The sequence below is a fragment of the Mustelus asterias genome, chromosome 21 (assembly GCF_964213995.1).
Source record: "Mustelus asterias chromosome 21, sMusAst1.hap1.1, whole genome shotgun sequence".
Lineage (NCBI taxonomy): Eukaryota > Metazoa > Chordata > Chondrichthyes > Carcharhiniformes > Triakidae > Mustelus > Mustelus asterias.
Genome location: NC_135821.1, coordinates 3,666,170 through 3,693,921, shown reverse-complemented (window position 1 = coordinate 3,693,921; position 27,752 = coordinate 3,666,170). Strand labels below are relative to the sequence as shown.

The following is a 27,752-nucleotide window of genomic DNA, read 5'->3' as shown; positions in this document are numbered from 1 at the left end:
CGTCAAGACGTGAGCACCTGTCATTCCTCCACTCACTATGAGGCAACTTCTCGGGAGCTCGAGTTTTGGGTGCAAGAGGCAAGGTTTAAAGGAGATGTACGAGGCATGTTTGTTTGCACAGAGAGGGTAGTGGGTGCCTGGAACTCGCTGCCAGGGGGAGTTCGCAGGTGCAGATACAATAGTGACCTTTAAGGGACATCTCTATAGCTATATGAATGGGATGGGAATAGAGGCATATGGTCCCCGGAAGGGTAGGAGGTAACAAATCAGATGGGCAGCCTGGTCGCTACAGGCTTGGAGGGCCGAAGGGCCTGTTCCTATGATGTAACTTTTTGGGGCTTTGTTCTACGTTCAATGGAGAAATGTGAATCACGTTTTTTGCATCCTGGATTCCTTTCCCTCCCTTGCACTTAACCTTGTGTCCTGTGTTGCAGGGACAGATCCGGATGCCCCAGGGCCTTCTGGATTCTAGCCCGTACTGCACCTCCCGCTCATCCTGGTCAGGACAGCTCGGACGAGTCCTCGGAGGATATGGGTGAAGGGACCTCTGAGGGTGGCATCGTTTTGGCGTCAGCTTCCATCTCACAGCTCACCATCCCAGTTACTGACATGTCGGTGGGTCCAGTTAGTGGTGAGGCTTCTGGGTCACTCTCTGGTGAGCACGACACATCTGATAATGTACATTGGGAGGAGGAGGGAACATCCGAGGCCTCTGGCATGTGGGGGCCTGCCAGAGGCGAGGATTCAGCTGCCCCCAGGCTACATGCTGGGCCTCTGCGATCACTTCTCCCTCAGCTACTGGAGATGCAGCAACAGAGCCAGGCAATTCAGGAGGGGCTGACGGCCACACTGGACCAACTGCGAGGCTGTTGCGAGGAGTCCCAAAGCTTTCAGGTGAGCCAGCTATTGCCTGTCTTGTGTGCTTCCCAGGCCAGCACTGCAAGGATGGCGTCTGCAGTGGAAAGCCTGGGGCAGGGGATCCTCACCATGAGTGGCAGGCTCCAAGCGATGGCCAAGTCACAGCAGGCCACAGCTGAGGGACTGAATAGACTTCTTGAGATTTTGCGGCCCATGGCTGAGAGGCTCAAGAGCTTGCAGGAGACTCAGTGGGACAGCGCTGAGACACAGCGGGCTACAGCAGTAGTCCTTGAGAATGTGGCCCAGTCGCAAAGGGTCATGGCTGAGAGGCTGCAGAACATGGCCCAGTCTCAGAGGGCCACGGTCGAGGGGTTTGCAGAACATGGCCCAGTCTCAGAGGGTACTTGCTGCGGCCCCCGACTCAGGTGGCCATCTCAGAGGGCTCGACCACCATGGGTAGGACGCAGGTGGTCCTCCAGGACTGCTAGGGCCAGGTGACGCCGAAGCTTCTGGAGCTCACTGCAGAAGCACCACCGTCCCATGGAGTGATCCAGGGGCCCACAGGAACCCCAAGGGAGGAGGGAGGGCTCGAGCACATGCCGGGGCCTTCCAGCTAGGAGACTGTGGCTGTGGCTTCACCTTCTGACTCCCCCCTTCCTGACACCGGGTCATCTCAGGGATAGCGGGATGGAGAGGGTGTCATGGAAACATCCCAGACACCTGGAAGCAGGCCAGGGCCCTCAAGGTCCTTGAGAGGACGATCGCCACGTGTATCACAGGCCACTGCATTCAAATGCATTTAAATGGCCGTTGTACCCATTTTGGGTGCGGTCCTGATCGCGTCCATTTTCGGGCCTTGGTAGAGGGGGAACTGGTGCAGAGGCAGGTGTGGATCGCGCTATTCACCTCATGCCCGACTTTACCAAGTTTTCGCACCCGAAAACCGGCGCAACTTGATGGTAAAATTGGGCCCCACGTGTCCAAAAAGAGGATTGGTTAACTAACAGGAAGCAAAGAGTGGGGATATTTGGATGTTTTTCTGGTTGGCGATCAGTGACTAGTGGCGTGCCTCAGGGATCAGAGTTGGGATTGCAATTGTTATTTTGAGGCTATGCCCCCTAGTTCTAGTTTCACCAGTGGAAACAACTTCCCTGCTTCTATCTTATCTATTCCCTTCATAATCTTATATGTTTCTATAAGATTTCCCCTCATGCTTCTGAATTCCAATGAGTATAGCCCCAGTCTACTCAGTCTCTCCTCATAAGCCAACCTTCTCAACTCTGCACCCCCTCCAGTGCCAGTATATCCTTTCTCAAGTAAGGAGACCAAGCAGAAGGAAGAGTGTAATAGCATCCTCTTGTGGCCATTTGTGTATGTATGTATATATGGTCAAATTTGAATGAACTAGTTTTTCATTTGGATACTTTTGAATTTCACGTGCTGCACACAGTCTCTTTTCTTCTTGCAAAGATACCAAATTATCCCTTTTCTTTCACTCTCAACATCTCTTTAATTCTGATTTGTTCCCATTTTTCTCGAGGCAGACATAGAAACATAGAGGATAGGAGCAGGAGGAGTTCATTCAGCTCTTCGAGCCTGCTCCGCCATTCATCACGATCATGGCTGATCATCCAGCTCAGTAGCCTAATCCTGCTTTCTCCCCATAATCTTTGATCCCATTTGCCCCAAGTGCTATATCCAGCCGCCACTTGAATACATTCAATATTTTGGCATCGACGACTTCCTGTGGTAATGAATTCCACAGGCTCACCACTCTTTGGGTGAAGAACTATTTCCTCACCTCTGTCCTAAATGGTCTACCCCAAATCTTCAGACTGTGACCCCTGTTTCTGGACTCCCCCACCATCAGGAATATCCCCCTTGCTTCTATCCTGTCTAGTCCTTTTAGAATTTTATTAGTCTCTATGAGATCCCCCCTCATTCGCAAAAACAATCCTAACCTACTCGATCTCTCCTCATACCTCAGTTCCGCCTTCACCGGAATCAGCCTGGTAAACCTTCGCTGCACTCCCTCGAGAGCAAGAACATCCTTCCTCAGAAAAGGAGACCAAAACTGCACACAATATTCTAGGTGTGGCCTCACCAAGGCCCTGTATAATTACAACAACACATCCCTGCTCCTGCACTCAAAACCTTTCACAATGAAGGCCAACATACCATGTGCCTTCTTCACCGTCTGCTGCACCTGCATGCTTACTTTCAGTGACTGGGGCACACGAATACCCAGGTCCCACTGCACACTCCCCTCTCCCAATTTACAGCCATTAAGGTAGTAATCTGCCTTCTTGTTCTTGCTTCCAAAGTGAATAACCTCATATTTATCCAAATTATACTGCATCTGCCTTTGATTTGCCCACTCACCCAACCTGTCCAAATCATTCTGAAGAATCTCTGCATTCTCGTCACAGTTCACCCTCCCACCCAACTTGGTATCATCTGCAAACTTTGAGATGTTACATTTTGTTCCCTCATCCAAATCATTAATATGTATTGTGAATAACTGGGGTCCCAGCACCGATCCCTGTGGCAGCCCACTAGTTACTGCCTGCCAATTTGAAAAGCACCCATCAATTCCTACTCTTTGTTTCCTCTCTGCTAACCAGTTTTCTATCCATCTCAATACACTTCCCCCAATCCCATGCGCTTTAATCTTGCATGATAATCTTTTATGTGGGACTTTGTCAAATGCTTTCTGAAAGTCCAAATATACCACGTCGACTGGCTCCCCCTTGTCAACTCTCCTAGTTGCATCTTCAAAGAATTCCAACAGATTTGTCAAGCATGATTTCCCCATCACAAATCCATACTGATTCTGTCTGATCCTGCCACTGCTTTCTAAATGCTCTGCTATAAAGTCCTTGATAATGGATTCAAGAATTTTCCCCACTATCGACGTTAAGCTTACTGGTCTATAATTCCCTGTTTTCTCTCGACCTCCCTTTTTGAATATTGGAGTGACATTCGCTACCCTTCAATCTGCAGGGACTGTTCCAGCGTCTATAGAATCCTGGAAGATGACCTCCAATGCATCCACTATTTCGAGAGCCACTTCCTTAAGTGAGATGTAGGTTATTAGGCCCTGGAGATTTATCCGACACAATGCCATCAATTTTCCCAGCGCCATTTCTCTACTAATATTGATCTCCCTCAGTTCTTCCCTCTCATTAAATCTTGCATTCTCCAACATTTCTTGCATCTGATTTGTGTCTGCTTTTGTGAAGACAGAACCAAAGTATGTATTCAGTTACTCGGCCATTTCTTTGTCCTCTATTATACATTCCCCGTTTCTGTCTGTAGGGGACCTACATTTGTCTTCACCAACCTCTTTCTCTTCACGTATCTGTAGAAACTCTTAGTGTCAGTCTTCATGTTCCCTGCAAGCTTACTTTCGTACTGTATTTTCCCCTTGTTAATAAATCCCTTGTTCCTTCTTTGCTGAATTCGAAACTGCTTCCAATCCTCAGACCTCTGATTTTTCTTGGCCAATCTGTGTGCTTTTTTCTTGGATACTATCTCTAATTTCCTTTGTAAGCCATAGATTGGCCCGCTTACCCAATTTGCTTTTGTGCAAGACAGGAATAAACAAAGACTCTTAATGCATTACACAGAGAGCTAAAGAAATCTGATGTTGCTGACATTTGTATTTACCAGGCCAATTTTCTGTGTAAGTTTTGGTTGCATTGGCAGATTAGAGGATTGATTGAATGGAGTATGTGATTAAAGTTAGTGACCTTTGCTCAATTCTATGCTTGTTAAATTTAATTGATTACATCACCAATCAGCTTCAAGTCATTTTATGTGAACATGTTCTTCTTCAGAACACAAGTTAATAAGAGTTGCAGGGGGCTACCCAATGAAAGGTAAATATATTTAGTGGACAACTGGCTCCATTTTACTCATGATATACAAATTAACCTTATCACAGAACTAATCCTATTGTCATCATTCAACATAAGTCTTCTTAAAAGAACTGCACTACATTTCTGGAATTAAGAATCTACTGATGACCATGAAACCATTGTCGATTCTCGGAAAAACCCATCTGGTTCACTAATGTCCCTTTAGGAAGGAAATCTGCCATCCTTACCCAGTCTGGCCTAAATGTGACTCTAGAACCACAGCAATGTGGTTGACTCTCAACTGCCCTCTGAATGGCTGAGCAAGTCACTCAGTTCAAGGGCAACTAACGGTGGGCAATAAATGCTGGCCCAGCCAACGATGTCCATGTTGATGAACAAATATTTTTTTTAAATTGCATTTCTTGAAAAATCCTTGACATTTCAAATGGCTTATTAGAGAACACACATGAGTTCTATGACCAACAGAATGACGTATATTTTCAGCATTCAGTCACAAGCTTGCAAGGAAAACCATCACCTTCTCAGGGAACTAGGGATGGTCAATGAATACAATGTTGCCAGTATTGACATAACCTGTGTGAATAGAGACAAGAAATAGTAAGATTATTCTATTTCAACACTCATGCATCAAGAATTCACTTCCCATGATGCCAGCTGGCCTTGAATTCATAGTTTTATATCATAGAATCCTACAGTGCAGAAGGAGGCTGCACCATCCACAATCCCACCCAGGCCCTATCCCCATAACCCCATGCATTTACCGTGGCTAGTCCCCCTGACACTAAGGGGCAATTTAGCCTGGCCAATCACACTAACCCGTACATCTTTGGACTGTGGGAGGAAACTCCGGCACCTGGAGGAAACCCACGCAGACACGAGGGGAACGTGCAAACTCCACACAGTCACTCAAGCTGGGAATCGAATCCGGGTCCCTGGCGCTGTGAGGCAGCAGTGCTAACCACTGTGCCACCGTGCCGCCCTCTGCCTTCTCCTGAAAGTGTTGGCAAAGACAACATCTTTTCGATCTCATGATACCTTCTGTTACTTAGGAAATGTGGCAGCCAACTGCACACAACAAGCGCCTACAAATTAGATTAGTGCTCAGATCATTTGGTTTTTAATGATTATAGTTGAAGGATAGATATTAGTTAGGACTTTGGGAGAACTAGTTTAATGGGTCTTTCCTCAATGAAGGGCTTCTTATTTTTTGTTCTCTTGCGACAAGGTCAACATTTGTTGCTTATCCCTAATTGCCTTGAACTGAGTGTCTCACTTGGTCATTTCAGAGGGCTCAGTGTAAACCACATTGCTGTGGCTCTGGAGTCGATGTTTAACTTTATTTATTAGTGTCACAAGTACGCTCACTGTAACTAAATTACTGTGAAAATCACCTAGTCATCACACTCCGGCGCCTGTTCAATGCACCCTTACCAGTACATCTTTCAGACTGTGGGAGGAAACCAGAGCACCTGGAGGAAACCCACGCAGACACGGGGAGAATGTTCAGACTCCACACAGGCAACCACCCGAGCCGGGAATCGAAACCTGGTGCTGTGAGACAGCAGTGCTAACCACTGTGTCACCATGCCGCCCCATAGGCCAGACCAGGTACGGATGGCAGATTTCCTTCTCTAGAGGATATTAGTGAACCAGCTGGGTTTTACAGCAATCAATGATAGTTTCATGGTCACCATTACTGAACCTATTTTTATATTTCAAATTTATGAACAGAACTCAAATCCCAACCCCTGTCCCCAGAACATTAGCCTTGGCCTCTGGATTGCCAGTCCAACGATGGTACTGTACCACAATGCCATCTGCTCCTCCCATAATCTACAGGAGCCTAGTCAGTATATTTATGAAGGTGCTTGAAATGGCCAGGCCCAACTCATTACATGTGCCCAAGGTCATCAAACAATGGTTCGGAGGAGGAATAGTGTCTGTTCTCCCTTTCCATAGACTATGAATGCTGAGCTTCACCCTAGAACCATCGAAATTATACAGCATAGAAGGGTGCCATTCAGCCCATCTTGTCCATACCAACCCAAAGACACTCGGGTGCCCTTTCTAATCCCTCCTTCCTGCACCCAGCCCATAGCCCTGTAGCTTACAGCATTTAAGGTGCAGATCCAAATATTTCTTAAACGAATTTAGGGTCTCTGCCTCCACCACCAATTCAGGCATAAAATCCCAGACACTCACCACCCTCTGCATAAAAAAAGCATTTCCTCATGTCCCCTCTAATCCTGGCTTTTGAACTCTCTGCCAAGGGAAACAGGCTCCTCCTATCTACTCTCTCTCTCTACCCCTCACATTTTTAATACCACAATCATGTCACCCCTCAGCCTTCTCTGATCCAAGGACTGTTCCAACCTCATCAATCTCTCTTTGCAGCTACAATTCTCCAACCCTGGCAATATTCTAGTAATTTTCTGTGATTTGATTTATTATTGTCACATGTATTGGAAAACAGTGAAAAGTATTGTCTCTTGTGCGCTATGCAGACAAAACATACCATTTATAGAGTACAAAGGGAGAAAAGAAGTGAGAATGTGCAGAATATAGTGTTACAGTCATAGCCAGGGTTAGAAAGCTGGTTTAGTGAGTCCCACAGTGTTAGAAAGCTGGTTTAGTGAGTCCCACAGTGTTAGAAAGCTGGTTTAGTGAGTCCCACAGTGTTAGAAAGCTGGTTTAGTGAGTCCCACAGTGTTAGAAAGCTGGTTTAGTGAGTCCCACAGTGTTAGAAATCTGGTTTAGTGAGTCCCACAGTGTTAGAAAGCTGGTTTAGTGAGTCCCACAGTGTTAGAAAGCTGGTTTAGTGAGTCCCACAGTGTTAGAAAGCTGGTTTAGTGAGTCCCACAGTGTTAGAAATCTGGTTTAGTGAGTCCCACAGTGTTAGAAATCTGGTTTAGTGAGTCCCACAGTGTTAGAAATCTGGTTTAGTGAGTCCCACAGTGTTAGAAATCTGGTTTAGTGAGTCCCACAGTGTTAGAAAGCTGGTTTATTGATTGAATTTAATTTGCATTATTATTTTCACATATATTGGGATACAGTGAAAATTCTTGCGCACTATAACAGACAAAACATACTGTTCATAGAGTACATAGGGGGAAGGCAGGAGAGAATGCAGAATATAATGTTGCAGTCTTAGCTAGGGCGTTGAGAAAGATTAGTTTAATATATGGTAAGTCCATTCAAAAGTCTGATGGCAGCAGGGAAGAAGCTGTTCTTGAATCGGTTGGTACGTGATCTCAGACTTTTGTATCTTTTACCCAAAGGAAGAAGGTGGAAGAGAGAATGTCCGGGGTGCGATGGGTCTTTGATTATGCTGGCTGCTTTTCTGAGGCAGCGGGAAGTATATGAAGTGTCAATGGATGGGAGGCTGGTTTGCGTGATGGATTTGGCTATGTTCACAGTCCTTTGTAGTTTCTTGGAGTCTTAGCCAGAGTAGGAGTCATACAAAACTGTGATACATCTGGAACAGATGCTTTCTATGCTACATCTATAAAAATTGATGAGAGTCGTAGTGGACATGCCGAATTTCCTTAGTCTTCTGAGAAAGTAGAGACGTTGGTGGGCTTTCTTAATTATAGCGTCGGCATGGAGGGACCAGAACAGGTTGTTGTGATCTGGATACCTAGAAACTTGAAGATCTCGACCATTTCCACTCCTTCACCGTTGATATAGCCAAGGGCATGTCCTCCACTACGCTTCCTGAAGTCGATAATTAGCTCCTTCATTTTACTGACATTGAGGGAGAGATTATTGTTGTCGTGCCATTTCACCAGATTCTCTATTTCTTTCCTGTACTCCGTCTCGTCATTGTTTGAGATCCGACCCACTATGGTGGTGTCATCAGCAAACATAAAATGAAGCTGGAGGGGAATTTAGCCACATAGTCATTAATGTATAAGGTGTATAATAAGGGGTTGAGGAAACAGCCTTGTGGGACATCGGTGTTGAAAATAGCCATGGTAGAGGTGTCATTGCCTATCCTTACTGATTGCGGTCTGTGGGTTAGGAAGGCTAGGATCCAGTTGAGGGCAGAGCTGAGGCCCAGGCCATGGAGTTTAGAGATGAGTTTTGTAGGAATAATGGTCAATAAATAGGAGTCTGACATAGGTGTCTTTGTTATCCAGGTGTTCCAGGGTTGAGTGTAGGGCCAGGGCGATAGCGTCTGCTATGGACGTGTTGCAGCGATAGGCGGGCAAACTGTAGTGGATCCAGGCAATCTGTGAGACCGGAGTTGATTTGTGCCATGACTAACATTTTGAAGCACTTCATTATGATGGAAATCAGAGCCACTGGGCGATAGTCATTAAGGCACGCTGCCTGGCATTTTTTTGATATAGGGATGATGGTCGTCTTCTTGAAGCAGGTAGGGACCTCCAAAAGTGTACGGAGAGGTTAAAGATGTCTGGAAATACCCCTGCCAGCCGGTGCATGCAGGATCTGAGTGCTCGTCTAGGTACAGTCCAGGCCAGTCACTTTCCATAGGTTAACTTTTAAGAAGGCCGACCTGATATCTGCGACAGTGACCTTGGATACCGGTTCAGATGAGGCTTCCAGGGCAGATGAAGTCCTCTCACTGACCTCTTGCTCAAAATAGGCATAGAATGAGTTAAGCTCATCGGGAAAGGGTACATTGTTGCTGACAATTCTACATGCCTTCATCTTGTAACCTGTTATGTCATGTAGACCTTGCCATAATCGTGGGGGTCGGTGTGGCTAGCCTGGGACTCTAGCTTGGTCCGGTACTGTCTTTTGGCATCTTTGATGGTTCTCTGTACACCGTATCTGGATTTCTTGTATAGATCAGGGTCACCCGATCTGAAATTCAGTAAGCAGTGGATATCCCTGTTCATCCATAGTTTCCAGTTGGGAAACACATGGATTTGCTTCTTTGGCACACAGTCTTCTACACACTTACTAATGAAGTCTGTTACTGTAGTGGCGTACTCGTTCAGATTGGTCACTGAGTTCTTAAATATTGACCAGTCGACTGACTCAAAGCAGTCCCTTAGGAGATCATCCAATTCCTCAGACCAACATTGCACAATTTGCTTTATCGGATTCTCCAGCTTCAGGTTTTGCTTGTAAGCCGGGAGCAGGAGCACAGCCTTGTGGTCTGATTTGCCACAGTATGGACGGGCAATAGAGCGGTAGGCATGTTTGATGTTTGTATAGCAGTGGTACTGGATGTTTGTGCCTCTGGTGGGGCAGGAGACGTGTTGATAATATCTAAGTAGGACACCCTTGAGCTTGGCCTGGTTGAAGTCCCCGGCCACAATGAACAAGGCCACGGTACGTTTCATCTCAAGGCTATTTGTTGTGGTGTATATTTCATCCAGCACGATCTTCACGTCCGCATGGGGTGGGATGTAACTGCTGTCAGGATAATAGGGGTGAACTCCTGCAGCAGGTAGTAGAGGCATTTCAGCATCAGGTATTCTAGGTTCGGGGAACAGAAACTCGCCAGTGTTGCTACATCTGAGCACAAAGAGGTGTTGATCAGGAAGCAGACCCCACCTCCCCTAGCCTTGCCTGAGTACGGTCCATTCGGTGGATTGAATAATGCGCTGGTTGTAGTGCACAGTCCAATGAATTAAGAGTGAGTCATGTCTCCATGAAACAGAGCACACACCTGTCTCTCAGTTCCCTTTGAAAAGTGAGTCTGGCTTTAAGTTCATCCAGCTTGTCTTCCAGAAATTGGACATTTGCCAGGAGTAAGCTGGGGCCTTGGGACCATGTTGTTTCAGTCTCGCCCGCGGGTTCCCCATGTTTCCTTGAGTGGCTGCTTCTGTTCGGGTCTGGGAGATAGTGTGAGTAGCCTGCAGCATCAAGGGTATAGTTGTGTCCAATGAGGTTATTCGCTTCGGTCGATGTGTGGGTGGAGGATTTGTTGCCGCGGTTCCTGCATCGGCAATCGGGTCTGCGTGGTTAGATGTTGGGCTGCGGTTTGACTTCAGAGGTGGGAGGATGTTCAGACCACACTCTGGTGCGGACGGGTCGAAGGCCGCTAAGTGAATGGGCTCTCTGGGGTTGCAGTTGTGGATGAGCCAATGGCCAGGTCCATGTGTTAGGGTGCTCCAGGTCACTGCTGGGTTAGGGTCTTCCTTTGGAGGTCGGAGGATCTCTAGACCTGCAAGAAGATTTAAGAGAGCGGTGTTAGCAATTTTTAAACGGTGTGAATTGATTTTTAGAAGTGTGAGCTGATTGTATGGGGTTGGGGGGGAGGGGAGGGGAGGGGGAGGGGGGTTGGAGGGAATGCTTGGGGCCTGTGGAAGGTCACAATGTTCCAGGTCAGAGGGGTTGGGGGCTGGTGGAGTGAAGGCTCTGGCTCCAGTCTGCCCTCTGCACTCTCTCCAGAGCAATTACATCCTTCCTGTAATGTGATGACCAGAACTGCACACAAATGTGACCTTGCACAGGTCGGGGCTGGAACCTGAGACCATGCCACCTGCTTGGTTGATCATATGGTAGCTTTGCTAGCTGAGCTATCAAGGTGCCCTTTGAGAGGATGGGGATTTCAGGTAGTCATTATGAACAAGCATTGGGCTAGGTACCCAAAAGGCAGTGAGCAAACAGCAGTCTGATTGTTTTGTGACAATTGACCAGACCTGGTCTTCCTCTTAATTCCAGTCTTTCCAGCTGAAATAGTGATTTCGTTGTACTTCCTTCAATCTCTAATATCGATGAGGATATATCCGGTCTGGTTCCTGCTCAAGAAGAAAAGATAGAAGCAGGTATAAGCTATTTACCTGTCCAAGGATGAGCAGATTAGGTGGATTGGCCATGGTAAAAACATGTCCTTTAGTGCCCAGAGCTGTGTGGGTTAGGTGGAGTAGCCATGGTAAATGTATGGATAAGGTGGGGGAGAGGTCCTAGGTAAGATACCCTGTCAGAGAGTTGGTGCAGACTCCATGGGCCGAATGGCCTCCTTCTGCACTGTGGGGATTCTATGATTATATGATAAGGCCCTTTGAGCCTCCTCTCCCATTCAATCAAATCATGGCTAATCTTCAGCCTCACCTTCATTCTTCCACCTTATCCTCATCCCCTGATTCAGCCTCTGAAAATTCAGCTTTATTCACATCCTGGGTTAATCAGCAGCCAAGCATCAGAAAGACGGGAAGTCCTTTCAAATGAGAACTGTCTTTATAGCCAAGGAATAATCTTTATTCAATATCCACTGGCAATGGTCAAGGCAACCCGTTGGTTTGGGTACCCCAGACACTGCGGGCATGGTGTGCCATCCCCTGCCAGTGCATGGGAAGTTGTTCAGGCACTCAAACCATGAACTAGATTTGAAATCTCCATATACTTTTGTTTTGGATGGGGGTAGGAGGTTGAACATCAGCAAAAATCAGTCACTGCTTTCCCAATGGCTATTTCAACTATTTCCAACGTTGTTCTTTTTTCCTTTGTCCATTTAAGCCGATGTCATAGAGGTTTACAGCATGGAAACAGGCCCTTTGGCCCACCTTGTCCATGTTGCCTTTTTTTTTTGAACCCCTAACCTAATCCCAATTGCCCGCATTTGGCCCATATCCCTCTATACCCATCGTGCCCATGTAACTGTCTAAATGCTTTTTAAAAGACAAAATTATACCCGCCTCTCCTACTACTGTACCTCTGGCAGCTTGTTCTAGACACTCACCACCCTCTGTGTGAAAAAATTGCCACTCTGGACACTTTTGTATCTCTCCCCTCTCACCTTAAACCCATGCCCTCTAGTTTTAGACTCCTCTACCTTTGGGAAAAGATATTGACTATCTGGCTGATCTACGCCTCTTATTATATAGACCTGATGTACTCACAAGTTTATGAGATCGGGGCCATATTTTCAATACTTTGTGTTGTACCTTGTACCGTTTTACATTGCGGTGCAGAGAATTGAACTGAGCCAAGCTGGGATAGCTGAAAATATCACAGGCTGAAGAGGTGGGAGATCAGCCAGAAATTGCTATCTGGTGACTTCTACAGAAAGCGATTGGATGTTGGGATGAGGACAGGATTGGAATCAGTGCTGATGCGCTCCCCTCTCCCTGTGGTTGCGAATAGTCCACTAAGCTCACAAATGAGAAGCGGCGAATTGAAGTGGGACTTGGAGGGTTGCTAGACTGGAGGCTTGCAAGTCCATAAGACATGCTACAAAAATCAGAAAGATCAAGAATCATAGAATCATAGAATCCTTACAGTGCAGAAGGAGGCCATTCGGTCCATCGAGCCTGCACCGACAACTATCCCACCCAGGCCCTATCACCATAACCCCACATATTTACCCTGTTAGTCCCCCTGACACTAAGGGCAATTTTGCATGGCCAATCAACCTAACTCGCACATCTTATAGAGGTCTATAAAATAATGAGGGGCATAGATCAGCTAGATAGTCAATATCTTTTCTCAAAGGTAGGGGAGTCTAAAGCTGGAGGGCATAGGTTTAAAGTGAGAGGGGAGAGATACAAAAGGGTCCAGAGGGGCAATTTTTTCACACAGAGGGCGGTGAGTGTCTGGAACAAGCTGCCAGAGGCAGTAGTAGAGGCGGGTACAATTTTGTCTTTTAAAAAGCGTTTAGACAGTTACATGGGTAAGATTGGTATAGAGGGATATGGGCCAAATGCGGGCAACTGGGACTAGTTTAGGGGTTAAAAAAAAGGCGGCATGAAAAGTTGGGCCGAAGGGCCTGTTTCCATGCTGTAAAACTCTATGACTCTTTCAGACTGTGGGAGGAAACCAGAGCACCCGGAGGAAACCCACGCAGACACAGGAAGAACGTGCAGATTCTCACAGACAGTGACCCAAGCCAGGAATCGAACCCGGGTCCCTGGTGCTGTGAGGCAGCAATGCTAACCACTGTGCCACCGTGCCGCCCCAGGTTCGATATTGAAGGGGGCAAGATGGTTGGCTGGGCGTGCGTCAAGATGAAGACGCTGGCTCGGATTCCTGTGCAGAGCTGGTTAGCTGACACACGACAGGGTTAATGTTTGCCCCGGTCAGTATAGCTCCCTATGGCAATGAGCTGCAGCTGTTACTGCAGCATTTGATCTGTCAGACATCGAGACGTTGTGATGTGTCTCTTTAGCCTTCTGTTTGTGAAGGTTGGAGCTGATAAACTCTGTTAATAGGCAGCATTGTGATGAATGATTCTGTACCTTTTTAAAAGCTTTCAGCCCGGGCACATTGATTTTCTTAATCAATTTGTTAAATCTTATTTTGTGTCAGCCACCCACAGTCCTGTGCTGTCCCCAGCCAAAGAAACATCCTCCGATTCTCCCTCAAAGCACTTTGCAAAGAATGGATTGCTCTCACAGTGCAGTCAATAACAAGAAATATCAACATTGTGCATTTATATAGTGCCTTAAACACAGCAAAATGTCTCGAGGTGCTTCATGGAACAGCAATCAGACACAAATTGTCCCTGAGCCAAAGAAAAGGAGGAATTAAGAGATGTGACTGATAGTTTGGTCAAAGGGGGAGGTGCAAAGGAGTGTCAGAGGGGGAAGGGGAGGAGGATGTGACGTACGGAGGGAGTTGCAGAGAATCTGAACACACAGTTGCCAATGGTAAAGTGAAGAAAATCTAAATGTACCAAACCTAATCAGCAATTATGGGCCATAATATCCAGTAAGAAGTCTAACAACACCAGGTTAAAGTCCAACAGGTTTATTTGGTAGCAAAAGCCACACAAGCTTTCGGAGCCTTAAGCCCCTTCTTCAGGTGAGTGGGAAATAAACCTGTTGGACTTTAACCTGGTGTTGTTAAACTTCTTACTGTGTTTACCCCAGTCCAACGCCGGCATCTCCACACCATAACATCCAACCAGTGTTGGAAAGTGGTGGCCCACTGGAATTTCGTGTGTGTAAAGCATACCTATACGCTCTGGAAAACTGTGTGGAAATCTCTGGAGCTGCTCAGGATGTGCAGTGAACGAGTCCCCGCAGGCCAAACCCAGTGAACTCAGGAAGGCCATGCCCCCTTTTTTTACAACACTGGCTGCCGTAAAGCAGGGCGGTTTAAAGGGCCCAGTGACAGTTACAGGCCGGGGAGAAAGTAAGTGGATGGGATTTGGGTGGTTGGGAGGGCTAGTCGGATTGAGGTGGGCGGCGGGGGGAGTTGGGTCAAGAGGAGGGAGTTGGGATGGTGGGGGGAGGGGGGTTAGTCGTATATGGCTGGTGATGGGGGGAGTCTTATGGGGAATTGGTGAGGGGATTCTGAATGCCTTGCGGGGGTTGGGGGGTGTGGGGGTGGGGGGGCGGTGATTAATCAGAAGGTGGGGTTCCGGAGTGTGCGAGGCTCAGTCTGGGTCTTTAAAATAGTCATGCGGAACTTAGGAGTGGTTTTATTTCTTCTAACTCTTTCAGAGTGTAACACTGGCAGAACCATCCAAAGTTAGCCATTTAAATCATTTTGTTGGATGGTTCCCAGTGCAATCTTCCAGGGGAAGCTAGCGCTTCTGGGTAATTTCCATGTAAATCCTTACCTGGGAACTTCGGAGAGTGATTCCCCAGCTCATCTTTGGAGTACCCCCAAATCTGACCGTGAGGAGCCAGGAAGTTACACAGTGACAAACTGCTCATGCCCCTTCCCCACCCACTTTAACACATAGACTGTCCTCCTTCCTGTAGGCATTTTCCAAAGCACACATTTCCACTGCTCCAAAAGGTGGTGTGAGTGATATCATCCCATTGGACATGCTCTGAGAGGTTTCATTACATGACCTCCCGTTCCAAACCAACACACCCACCATTGGCCAGTCAACAAGTCCATCTTCATGGTGTATTGCCTTACCAGGCCATTGAGAAAGCTAACATGGTCTTTATTAGCCAATTGGAAGATCCTTTTAGGTTGGGCTATCCCATTTTTACACCGTTTTTTTGTGTGCCCTGGCTATTTTCCTCCAGAGGCCATGTGCAGCACAGATTAATCTGGATTTAATTCCTGGAGACTCCAGGGCATTCCAAGAGACGGCACGGTGGTACAGCGGTCAGCACTGCTGCTTCACAGCGCCAGGGACCGGGGTTCAATTCCAGCCTCGGGTCACTGTCTGTGTGGAGTTTGCACATTCTCCCTGTGTCTGTGTGGGTTTCCTCAGGGTGCTCTGGTTTCCTCCCACACTCCAAAGATGTGGGGGTTAGGTTGATTGGCCATGCTAAATTGACCCCAGTGTCAGGGAGATTAGGAGAGTAAATAGGATTACGGGGATAGGACCTGAGGGGGATTGTTGTCGGTGCAGGCTTGATGGACCAAATGGCCTCCTTCTGCACTGTAGATTCTATGAATTCTATGAATTTCAAGAGAGTTGGCAACACTGCATCTCAGGCACTTGCCACTTGCCATGTACAAAGTACATGCGAATAGATTTAATGGTTGACCATAGATTCACCCCTGAGCTACTGTGCAAAGTATCTACACAGCATTTGTACCTCTCCTGATTTCACGGTCTGGATCAAGAACTTATCATGTGCTGAAATGTGGTTCCAAGGCCGCATCCTCTTGCCTATTGGTGAAAGGTGGTGGGGAAATCACTGCACGGCCTGTCACTAACCAGCTCCGAAGAGCAGATTTGCACTCAGATTATAAAACTGCCCCACTAAACTTCCATTAGACCGTGCCGTACGGCAACAGCTGAAGAATCCACTCAATCACTGTCTGTGTTTCATCTGTTTATGAGAAAACAGTGGCTGGCCTTATCAGAGATAATTCTCGGACTTAGGTTACCGCTCACAAATAACGCCGTGGCTATTTTATTTAAAGGGCTTCTATCTGCCATCTCAATACTGGGAGACTTACAGCATGCTCTGAAATTCGTGCCCATCAAACAGCTATCCTTTAGTCTGAACTGATTCACAAATCAGTCGTTCCGTTACCCTGTGCAGGATAGGCTCAGTGTCGCACTAGCTTAGACTCAACAAACTCTTTTCGATAAATTGATTCCACTTAAACTGTAACCCAGAAACACATCTAATTGTCTCCGTATTTATACTGTCTGCTTTAGTGGCTGCGCTTAATAACTTAAAATCATACAGTTTTACAGCACAGAGAAAGGCCCTTTGGCCCATCATGTCTGTGTTAGCGATCAAGCACCTATCTATTCCAGTGCCATTTTCCAGCACTCGCACCATAGCCTCGTATGCTATGGCATTTCAAGTGAACCGTAGAAGAATCATAGAATCCCTACAGTGCAGAAGGAGGCCATTCAGCCCATCGAGTCTGCACCAACCACAATCTCACCCAGGCCCTATTCCCGTAACCCCACATATTTACCCTACCAGTCCCCTGACACTAGGGTCAATTTAGCTTGGCCAATCAACCTAACCCGCACATCTTTGGACTGTGGGAGGAAACCGGAGCACCCAGAGGAAACCCACGCAGACACGGGGAGAATGTGCAAACCCCGCACAGACAGTGACCCAAGCCAGGAATCGAACCAGATCCCTGGTGCTGTGAGGCAGCAGTGCTAACCACTGTGCCACCCCGAGTGCTTAACTTATTCCTCGGCATTTTGGGGTGAGAAGGTTCTGATGATTTATCTTCTGACTCCCAACTTTTTACCCTCTGACTCTAATCTGAAAGCTTTGCTGAGGTGTCCTACAAAGTCCTGATTAATAAGGAACTCATAAATTTAGTTTGCCGATCAAAATATATGACCTACACAAGTTCCAGGCACGCCATTGCTCCCAGTGCTCATGCTACAGGAAGGATTTTAATGTTTGCTCTGTTGGAAACATTAGAAAATCGCTATCTTGGTTCCCATAATTCTGCATCCATTAATTTGAAAGGACTGAAAATCAAGTTCACGATTTGGTGATAAATGAGTAAAGTTTCCTTGCCAGTAATGTAGACTCAGAAAATGGTGTACATTATCATATCCCTTGTATGTAGTTATCTTATGCATAAGAAGTAAGTCATTTAGCCCCTTGAACCTATTCTGCCAGTCAGTCTGTTCATGCCTCAACCCCACTAACCTGTCTTGATTCCCTTGTCCAATAACAATCTATTGATTTAAATCTTGAAATTTTCAACTGGCCCCCAGGATCAAGAGTTCTTTACCATCCACACACAGCGGGGTCTGAATGTAATGTACACAGAGGATCTTTTACAAGAGTGTGGAGAAACTGAGACTGGTCAATAGAAACATAATTGTCTAGAATTTTCTTGTCGGGAATCTTTTTGCCAAATGTTGGGATATCTAGTCGTACAACGGGAGAGTGCTGAAAATGTTTAGCATTGTAAAATGTTATCAGATTTTCAGCTAATTTCACTGGATCTGATGTCCTTTCTTGACACCAAATAATTGACCAAATGCACCTGGATTTTCTGTATAAAATTGGAGTTGGAAGTTCCTTAATCAATAAACTCCACAACCAAATCTCAAAGACATTTCTACCTCCTATCCGTTTGCTCCCACTTTACTATTACTCCACACATCCAGCTTTTCACACCAAACCTTCAGAACCAACCCCCCCACCCCCGCCGCCCCGCCCACGCTGAGATTTCAGAGGGAGACCAAAACTAAGAGCCATAAATATAAGACAGTCACTAATAGATCCAATAGAGAATTAAGAAGCAACTTTTTACCCAGAGATTGGCGAGAAGGTGGAACTCGCTCTTACAAGGGATTGAGGCAAATAGCATTGATGTATTTAAGGAGAATCTAGCTAAATGCACAGGAGGAAAAGGAGTAGGATAAGTAAATGGATTAGATGAATTAAGGCATGAGCATAAACACCACCATGCTCCTGTTGGGCTAAATGGTCAGTTTCTTTTTCTTTTAATTGTTCATGGAATCTGGGCACGGCCAGCATTTAATGCCTAGCCCTAACTGCCCTGGAGACGGTGGTGAGCCATCTTCTTTGAATGGCTGCAGTCCATGTATTTTAGGTATGCCCACAGTGCTGTTAGGGAGGGAGTTCCAGGATTTTGAATCAGCAATGCTGTACGTTCTTGACAATTACATAGAAACTAGAAACAGGAGTAGGCCATTCGGACCTTCGAGCCTGCTCCGTCATTCATATTGATCATCGAATTCAATATCCTGATCCCCCTTCCCCCCATATCCCTTGATCCCTTTAGCCCCAAGAGCTATATCTAATTTCTCCTTGAAATCAGACAACGTTTTGGCCTCAACTACATTCGGTGACAGTGAATTCCACACTTCAGCACCCTCTTGGTGAAGAAATTTCTCCTCACCTCAGTTCTAAAAGGTTTACTCTTTATCCTTAAACTATCATCCCTAGTTCTGGACTCCCCCACCATTGGGAACATTCTTTCTGAATCTACCCTGTCTAACCCTGTTAGAATTTTATAAGTTTCTATGAGATCCCCTCTCACTCTTCTAAACTCCAGTGAATATAATCCTAACCAACTTAGTCTCTCCTCACATGACAGACCTGCCATCCCAGAAATCAGCTTGGTAAACCTTTGCTGTACTCCCTCTGTAGCAAGGACCTCCTTCTTCAGATAAGGACACCAAAACTGCACACAATACTCCAGGTGTGGCCTTAGCAATGCCCTATACAACTGCAGCAAAATATTCCTTTTCCTATACTCAAATCCTCTCGCTATGAAGGCCAATATACCGTTTGCCTTCTTTACTGCCTGCTGTACCTGCGCGCTTACTTTCAGCGACTGATGCACGAGGACACCAAGGTCTCGTTGAGTATCCACCTCTCTCAATTTACACCCATTCAAGTAATAATCTGTTTTCCTATTATTGCTACCAAAGTGGATAACCTCACATGTATCCGCATTATACTGCACCTGCCATGCAGATGCCCACACACTCAGCCTGTCCAAACTTGTGTAAAGATTTACCTAATTATATGTAAAGATTAAATAAACTTCTTAAAGATGAGGTCTGTGCATGCATGCACCCGTATCATAGTGCACACATGAGGGAGAAAGGAATAGGGTGGGAAGGAGTAAATAGAGTGGGGGAAAAGCTTGTGCGGAACATGAACACTAACATACTCCATTTGGGTTGATGGGGCTGTTTCTGTTCTGTAGATTCCATGCAATTCTATGCATGCAATTACAGCATGGATTTCAATGCCTTTTAGCCTTTATTAATATCACTTTCACCCGTCCCCGCACAGCAGCCTAGAAAACACAGCTGAGTGTGGGTTAGGAAAATAGGCTGTCCATTGCCCTGGTCACCCATTTTGAAAACTGTTACAGATTTCAGTTCCAGCAATTCTACACGTTGAGAATAAATACAGGTGAGGCACTCCATTTGGCCCAACTTTGTTCATTCACCTAGAATGCTTCCAACTTTCTCCATCACAACATCCACTAAAGTGATTCCAAGGTTTTGCATCCATTATCCTTCCTATAAGTCCATCTGACTTGTTGATCAATCTTTATGTGGAGCATTTCCTCCTGAGATCTTTCCAAACTGTCCTTCTGCCAGATTTAGCTATGCTGTCTTATTAAAATACCTTGGGTTACCTTCAAGTCATGCTCAAGATTTACTTTATCTATATTGTTTAATATCCCATACTTCTACAAACTTTCACTCTTGTTCTCCTCTTCTCTAGGAGAGCTCAAGTTTGATCTGCACAGCGGCAGCAGTATGTACCATCTACGAGATGCATTGCAACAACTCATCACAAACTTCATTTGACAGCACCTCCCAAACCTATCACATCTACCACCTAGAAGGACAAGGGCAGCAGATACATGGGACCACCACTACCTTGAGGGTGTCATGGACAAGTTGGGCTAAAGGGCCTGTTTCCATGCTGTAAACCTCTTTGACTCTATGACTACCTGCAAGTTCCCCTCCTTAGGGCGACTGTGGTTAGCACTACTGCCTCACAGCACCAGAGACCCGGGTTCAATTTGTCTGTGCAGAGTCTGCATGTTCTCCCCGTGTCTGCACAGGTTTCCTCCGGGTGCTCTGATTTCCTCCCACAGTCTGAAAGATGTCCTGGTTAGATGCATTGGCTATGCTAAATTTTCCTTCATTGTACCCGAACAGGCGCCGGAGCGACTAGGGAATTTTCACAGTAACTTCATTGCAGTGTTAATGTAAGCCTACTTGTGACACAAATAAATCAACTTTAAAAACTTTAAACTTAAAAAAAAACTTTTTAAAAAAACTTTAAGTTACACACCAGCCTAACTTAAAGTTAAGTTTATTTATTAGTTCACAAGTAGGCTTACATTCACACTGCAATAAAGTTACTGTGAAAATCCCCTAACTTGGGACTATATCGACATTCCTCCACTATCGCTGGGTCAAATTAATCCTGGAATTCCTTCCCTAGCATCACTGTGGGTGTACCTATATAACATGGACTGCAGTGGTTCAAGAAGGCATCTCACCACCACCTCCTTGAGGGCAGTTAGGGGTGGGCAATAGATGCGCTAATCAAATCCCTTAAAAGAATAACTAACTTAATTCTTTGGTTCAGGGATCAACATTGTGGCACTTCTCTCTATAATTTCATAGTACCTTCAACTCTGCCTCGCCTCTCAGTGCTCAAAAATGACCATAATACTCGAGGCGTGATCTGATTAGAGAACAGTGCAAATTAAATAAAACTTCCTCTAACTAGTGGTTCACAAGTGAAGTCCAAAATAACTGACCCTCTTTTTCGGCACCAAGTACCGAGAATGCTGATGAAGATAATCTTCGATGTAAAGAAGTTCTCCCCAGTGTCCTGGCCAAAATTTATCCCTCAACCAACATCACTCAAAGCAGGTTATCTGGCCATTATTACATTGTTGATACGTGGGACTTACTGTGAACAAATTGGCTGCTTTTCTTTTCTTTCATTACAAGAGAGACTACACTTAGAAAGTATTGGCTGTAAAGCTCTTTAGTATATCCTGAAGCCTTGAAGAAGACTATATACAAAGGACAAAGAAAGGTACAACACAGGAACAGCCCTTCGCCCCTCCAAGCCTGCGCTGATCATGATGCCCTTACTAAAAAAAAAAGACCTTACGCCCTTACTCGGTCTGTATCCCTCTATTCCCTCCTTATTCTGTACCCATCCAGATGCCTCTTAAACATTGCTAACATGCCTGCTTCCACCACCTCCTCCGGCAGCGCTTTCTTGGCACCCACCACTCTTAGTGTGAAAAACTCCCCCCGGCACATCCCTTTTAAACTTTTCCCCCCTCACCTTGATCCTGTGCCCTTCGTAATTGACACTTACCCCCTGGAAAAAAGCCTCTGACATTCCACCCTGTCTATGCCTCTCATAATTTTGTAGGCCTCGAGCAGGTCTCCCCTCAGCCTCTGTCTTTCCAGTGAAATTTATTCATGTTCTTTTTTTGAATTTGAAATAAAGTTATTTTGGACCTCGATACTCCTGCACAGAAGCCAAGTCAATTAATGAGACAACTTCAACCTTGCATTGTAAATAAGGCAATTTCCAAATTACTTATTGGATTCCAATTCAAATTATAGAATCATCTCAAATAGCGGGCATTATATTACTGATTTGTATGGGTGCATCAGTCCCAAGGAGCTTCTTATAACACTGGAGTCAGGTTATTTTACTTGTAGGGATATCTTTGACAACACTGTCATCATCAGTGGCACCCTCCATAATAAGTGTTTCCGTGCCATTCAAATCCTTGCGCTCAAAAAGCTCCGTGGCCTTGCCCTCTGCTCCCGATCTCTGCAACTTCCTCCCGACCTACAACAGTCTGAGATTTCTATGCTCCTTAAATTCTGCCCACTTGCACAATTCCAATTTCTATCATTGTTAGTCATTCCTCCGGCTGCCCAGGCACTAAACTCCAGAATTCCCTCCCTAAACTTCTCCGTCTTTCTATGTCTCTCCACATTAACACTTATTTATTTGACCAATGCTTTGATCACCGCTTTGGAGAGTCATACAGATCGAAACGTTAACTCTGTTTCTCTCTGTAAAGTTCTCTCTGTAAAGATGCTGCCAGACCTGCTGAGTTTTTCCAGCATTTTATTTCAAATGTCTCCCCATGTGTCTCTGTTTCAAATTTGTGTCTCATAAGCTCCCATAAAGCGCCCTGACCATGGGAATAGACCATTCAGCCCCTTGAACCTACTCCACCATTTCATGAGATCATGGCTGATCTGCGACCTAACACCTTAGACTCACGTTTGTCCCATGTCCATGATAGAATCTATCAATCTCAGATGCAAGATGAACAATTGATTTTGCACCAATTGCCATTTGTGGGTGAGAATTCTAAAACCTCTACCACCTTGAAGAATAGTTTCTGAATTTTACAACCAGCTCTAATTCTTTGACCATGTCTCCTAGTCCGAGACTTCCAACCAATAGAAAGAGCTGCTGGAAAATCTCAGCGGGTCCGACAGCATCTGTGGAGAGAGAATAGAGCCAACCTTTCAAGTCTGGCTGGTCATCCGGACTCGAAACGTTGGCTCTATTCTCTCTCCACAGATGCTGTTGGACCTGCTGAGATTTTCCAGCGTTCTCTGCTGGAACATTTCAGGTTCCAGCATCCCCAGCATATTGCCTTCACAATAGAAATAGTTTCTCTCTATCTACCCCGCTATTACCCTAAGCTACTTCAAAGTTGACATATACTTGCTCAGATCTGTTAAAGATGGTGGAAGAGGCATGGTTACTGGCAGCTTTGAGGCCTGTTACCATCATTACAATGATTGAATATGGAGTTGCCGGCGTTGGCCTGGGGTAGGCAGAGTAAGTAGTCTCACAACACCAGGTTAAAGTCCAACAGGTTTATTTGGTAGCACAAGCTTTCGGAGCGCTGCTCCTTCATCAGGTGAGACTCACCTGATGAAGGGGCTGTGCTCTGAAAGCTCGTGCTACCAAATAAACCTGTTGGACTTTAACCTGGTGTTGTGAGACTACTTACTGTACAATGATTGAAGTAACTTTTGGGGCACTTCTGTGTCTTAAATATAAAATTGAAAACTAACCCTTCCTCTATTTTTAAAGAAAATCTTCCAAAGGTTGTGCAAAGGTTATGGCAAGCGCATATCCAAGTATTTTTTAAATATGTGATGCTTTCTGCGTCCACCACTCTTTTAAGCTGTTACCCTCTGGTGGGGAAAGGTTATTTTTCTTAACTCCCTTCTAAACTTTCAGCTAATTACTTTAAATCTACAGCCCCTGGTTATTGACATCTCTGCTAATGGAATCCACTCATTCACGCCCTTCTTAATTAGGTACACCTTGATTAAAGCTTTCCTCAGCCTCTTGTTGCAAAGAAAACAAACCCCAGCCTATCCACACTTTTTGTCACAGCTAAGACTAGCAACCCTCAGCAGAATAATTTCTCTTAACTTCACTTTCTGAATCTTAAATTTGAAAATTCCAGTTCCTAACTCGGGCTCAATGGAAATGGTTCGGTTCTCTCCCGACCCCATTTACCTGATTAAAACCATTCTCTTTGGATAACAGCTCCCACGAAAAATCACACGGAATAAACACTGTGTTTTGTTAATTTGAAAAAAGTGATTTTGAGGACTGGTGGGGGGGTTAAATGAACTAATAGAAGGTCCTTCATTGAGGATCTTTCCTTTACCAGAGGGAAAAGGGGGTGTGGGGGGAGGGTTCAGGGGCAAAGTATTCACTCATTCTCCCCAGCCCTCCAGAAAAAGATCTTATTCAATGAGTTTGGCAAATGGAATGAAATCTTTCTCCTCATCTCTGCCTAGCCCTGGTGACAACGAAGGCCACAAAAAAAGAAAGAACTTACATTTATAGCATCTTTCACCAGCCTTAGGATATCCCAAAACACCTCAGAGTTGACAAAGTAGAATCATTGAATCCCTACGGTGCAGAAGGAGGCCATTCAGCCCATCAGGTTTGCACCAATTCTCTGACAGAGCATCTTTACCCACGTGCCCGCCCCACCCTATCCCCATTTACCCCAATGATCCTCCTAACCTGCACATATTTGGACACTAAGGAGCAATTTAGCATGGCCAATCCACCTAACCTACACATCTTTGGACACTAAGGGGCAATTTAGCAGAGCCAATCCGCCTAAGGCGCACACCTTTGGAATAAGGGAGGAAACGGGAGGAAACCCATGCAGACACAGGGAGAAACTCCACACAGACAGTCACCCAGTAAAGGCTGGAATTGAACCCAAGTCCCTGGCACTGTGAGGCAGCAATGCTAACCACTGTGCCACTGTGACACCCCACGGTAGGGCAGACAGCATCTTGGGGTACTTACGACAGTCCAGCACTCCCTCAGTCATGCACTGGTGTGTAATGGTTACTGAGTTCAAGCATCCAGACTGGAGTGGAGCACCGGGTTCAATCAATTAAAGTCATGTTAAAAACTTTGGCTTACTGAGTAGTTACGGGTGCAGGGAGCTTCACTATTACAGTTCATTGAAGGTTTCTACATCCACTGTAAGTTTGGTGATCAGAAACACTACTGCCAACAACCTGCCAACTCCTTTTGTTTTATTCTGGATAAATAAATATCAGCAAATACTCATGCATTTTGCATCTTGCACGCTTTAAAAAATAATAATAAATAGAACAGTCCACTAGAAGAAACAAATTGCCAATTTCCTTTCGCAAAACACAAGTCAGACTTTCTGCTGAGAATTTTTACAAGCTCGTTTGTCTCTGAGTTACGGTTGTCAGGTTAATCGAGGCTCCCCCCTTTCCCCAACCCTCGCACCCCGTCCCAATGCTGGAGGTAAACTGGAGTTTTAAGTGATGCAATTGTTTGGTTTTTTTGCATTCATTTATAAAGCAGCTTCGAAAGAGGGGAAGAAGAAGAAAAGGAGGAGGAGGAGAAGAAGAGGAATCAAGTCAAACTTGGGTCACCAAGGCTTTCCGGTTCGGCGAGCTGGTAGATTCTGGGTGTCCGCTGTCAGTGGGACAAAAACCATCCAACATGTCATTTTGTAGAGGGGCGCAGAAATTGTCGATAAGGTCATCTTCCAGCTCAGTGCTTTTGTCAGTCACTGACTGCGTTTTGGGACTGGGGGGCAGGTAAGGGCACGTTGTCACGTGCGAATACTGGGTCTGATCCTCACTCTCGATCCCCCTGTGGTAGAAGTAGCTGAAATTGGAGACTATCACGGGCACGGGCAAGGAGATGGTGAGCACACCAGCAATGGCACAGAGAGATCCCACAATCTTGCCTCCCAAGGTGCTGGGGTACATGTCTCCATAGCCCACGGTGGTCATGGTGACCACTGCCCACCAAAAGGACTCGGGGATGCTGGTGAAGATGGTGTCCTTGTCTTCAGACTCAGCAAAGTAGACAGCGCTGGAAAAGAGGATGACTCCAATGAAGAGGAAGAAGATGAGGAGGCCCAACTCCCTCATGCTGGCTTTCAGGGTCTGTCCCAAGATCTGCAGACCCTTGGAGTGCCTGGACAGCTTGAAGATCCTGAAGACCCGGACCAGACGAATGACCCTGAGGATGGCGAGGGACATGGCCGGCTGCGCCACCCCGCGCTGCCTGGCAAACTCGGTGCCCAGCGCCACAAAGTAAGGGATGATGGCCACAAAGTCGATGATGTTCATGATGTTCTTGAAGAAGCCAGGCTTGCTGGGGCAGACGATGAACCGCAGGAAGAGTTCGAAGGAGAACCAGCAAATGCACATGGTTTCCACCACAAAGAACGGGTCGTGGAAAGGGTTGCCCGTCTCCTCCAGGTGGGTGCTGTTGCCCCGGTGGGGGTGGAGGGGCAAGGTAGGGTCCAGCTCGTCCCGGAATTCAGGCAGGGTCTCCAAGCAGAAGACCACGATGGAGATGAGAATCACCAGTACTGAAATGATAGCGACCACCTTGGCAGGGGGCGAGCTCTCGGGGTACTCAAAGAGCAGCCAGAGCTGCCTTTGGAACTCGTTGCTGGGCATGGGCCTCTCCTCTTCCTTGATGAAGCCTTCATCCTCTCGGAAGCGGGTCACCGCCTCGTCCCCCAGCTCGTAGAACCTCAGCTCCTCCATGAAGACTTCCAGGGAGACGCTGTTTGGTCTCTTCAACCTGCCTCCGGACTGGTAATAGTACAGGATGGCATCGAAGCTGGGGCGGTTCCTGTCGAAGAAGTACTCGTTCCGCAGGGGGTCGAAGTAGCGGATTCTCCTCTGGGGGTCCCCCAGCAGGGTGTCCGGGAACTGGCGGAGCGTCTTGACCTGGGTCTCGAAGCGGAGCCCGGACACATTGATGACCACCCTCTCGCAACACTCGCCGTGGCCCTGCCTGCACACATCGTAGCGCTTCTCATAGTTACACAGGGACTTTTCCATGGTCTCCGAGGTTAGGAGAGAGGAACCTTCCTATCCTCCGTTGCTCAGAAGTGTGGCATTGCCATGTTGCTTGCCGCTGCTCAGTCTAGCTCTGAGCCACAATCTCTGCTTTGGTAGAAAAAAAGGTGGGGGGGGGAGAGAGACAAGAACTCCTTGTGTGTGTAATGCGTGCTGGAGATTTTTTTTTACAATATTAAACAGTATATCGTTTTGCAGCCAGCCCCTCCTCGGGAACAAGATCAAGTTTTCAGCCAACTCTCTCTGATGGCATAAAAATAAACCAGCCAGGAGACGCCTCTTTAACACTATCGATACTTCATCCCGAGAACCACAAGCTCCCTCTTTACAACATTCAGATTACACTGGCTTTGTGATTGTTTTTTGTTCCCTCTTGCTTATTTCCTCCCTGCTGGATTTATTTGTTTATTTATCTAATCCTTTATTTCAAATTCTTGTTTTCTCTCTTTATTTTTTAAATCTTGCCTGCCTTTGACAGCCTGCTTGGCTCGCCCTCTGCTCGCTGGCTCACTTGCTGCTGGTATGTGACATTTGAATCTCGTTTCTTGCCTGCTTCAGTTCTCAATGTGTATGCATCTGTATATCTTTCCTCCCTTTGAAACAAGCTATTTACTTGCCCCAATTTAAACAAGAAAATCTTAACACAAGGGCTGACAGCACTTGCAAAGTTTGCACCAGACAAGCTCAACTCAGATAACAGTGGCTGTAATGTGTGCTCTCATAAGTACATCAGATTTTGTCTGCGATTTCCTGCATATTGCTGGTAGCTGTGTGCATCG

General features: G+C 46.2%; 2 protein-coding genes across 3 annotated transcripts; one reads left to right on the top strand and one right to left on the bottom strand.

Moving 5' to 3' along the window:
* LOC144509020 (uncharacterized) lies at positions 1 to 21,862 on the top strand. Of its 2 annotated transcripts, none has more exons than XM_078237277.1 (3): positions 1 to 96; positions 435 to 655; positions 20,279 to 21,862. In XM_078237277.1, the coding sequence occupies exons 1-3, from the start codon at positions 38 to 40 to the stop codon at positions 20,362 to 20,364; spliced, it is 366 nt and encodes a 121-aa protein (XP_078093403.1). In that variant the 5' UTR covers positions 1 to 37; the 3' UTR covers positions 20,365 to 21,862. The 2 variants fall into 2 exon arrangements, with proteins under 2 accessions (XP_078093403.1, XP_078093402.1); XM_078237276.1 differs by having other exon boundaries at positions 435 to 894.
* Positions 7,149 to 27,430, bottom strand: LOC144509019 (potassium voltage-gated channel subfamily A member 3-like). Its single transcript, XM_078237275.1, has 2 exons — positions 25,522 to 27,430; positions 7,149 to 10,881 (listed from the first exon to the last, which is right to left on the bottom strand). The coding sequence occupies exons 1-2, from the start codon at positions 26,953 to 26,955 to the stop codon at positions 10,876 to 10,878; spliced, it is 1,440 nt and encodes a 479-aa protein (XP_078093401.1). The 5' UTR covers positions 26,956 to 27,430; the 3' UTR covers positions 7,149 to 10,875.
* Between the last annotated feature and the right edge of the window lie 322 nt (positions 27,431 to 27,752).

Bases quoted from the DNA above. Each gene is read 5' to 3' on its own strand.
- LOC144509019 (XM_078237275.1), bottom strand. From the start codon at position 26,955: ATGGAAAAGTCCCTGTGTAACTATGAGAAGCGCTACGATGTGTGCAGG.
- LOC144509020 (XM_078237276.1), top strand. From the start codon at position 38: ATGAGGCAACTTCTCGGGAGCTCGAGTTTTGGGTGCAAGAGGCAAGGT. The intron at 97-434 runs GTACGAGGCATG...CCTGTGTTGCAG, and splicing joins AGGCAAGGTTTAAAGGAGAT to GGACAGATCCGGATGCCCCA. The intron at 895-20,278 runs GTGAGCCAGCTA...CCTCTTCTCTAG, and splicing joins AGGAGTCCCAAAGCTTTCAG to GAGAGCTCAAGTTTGATCTG.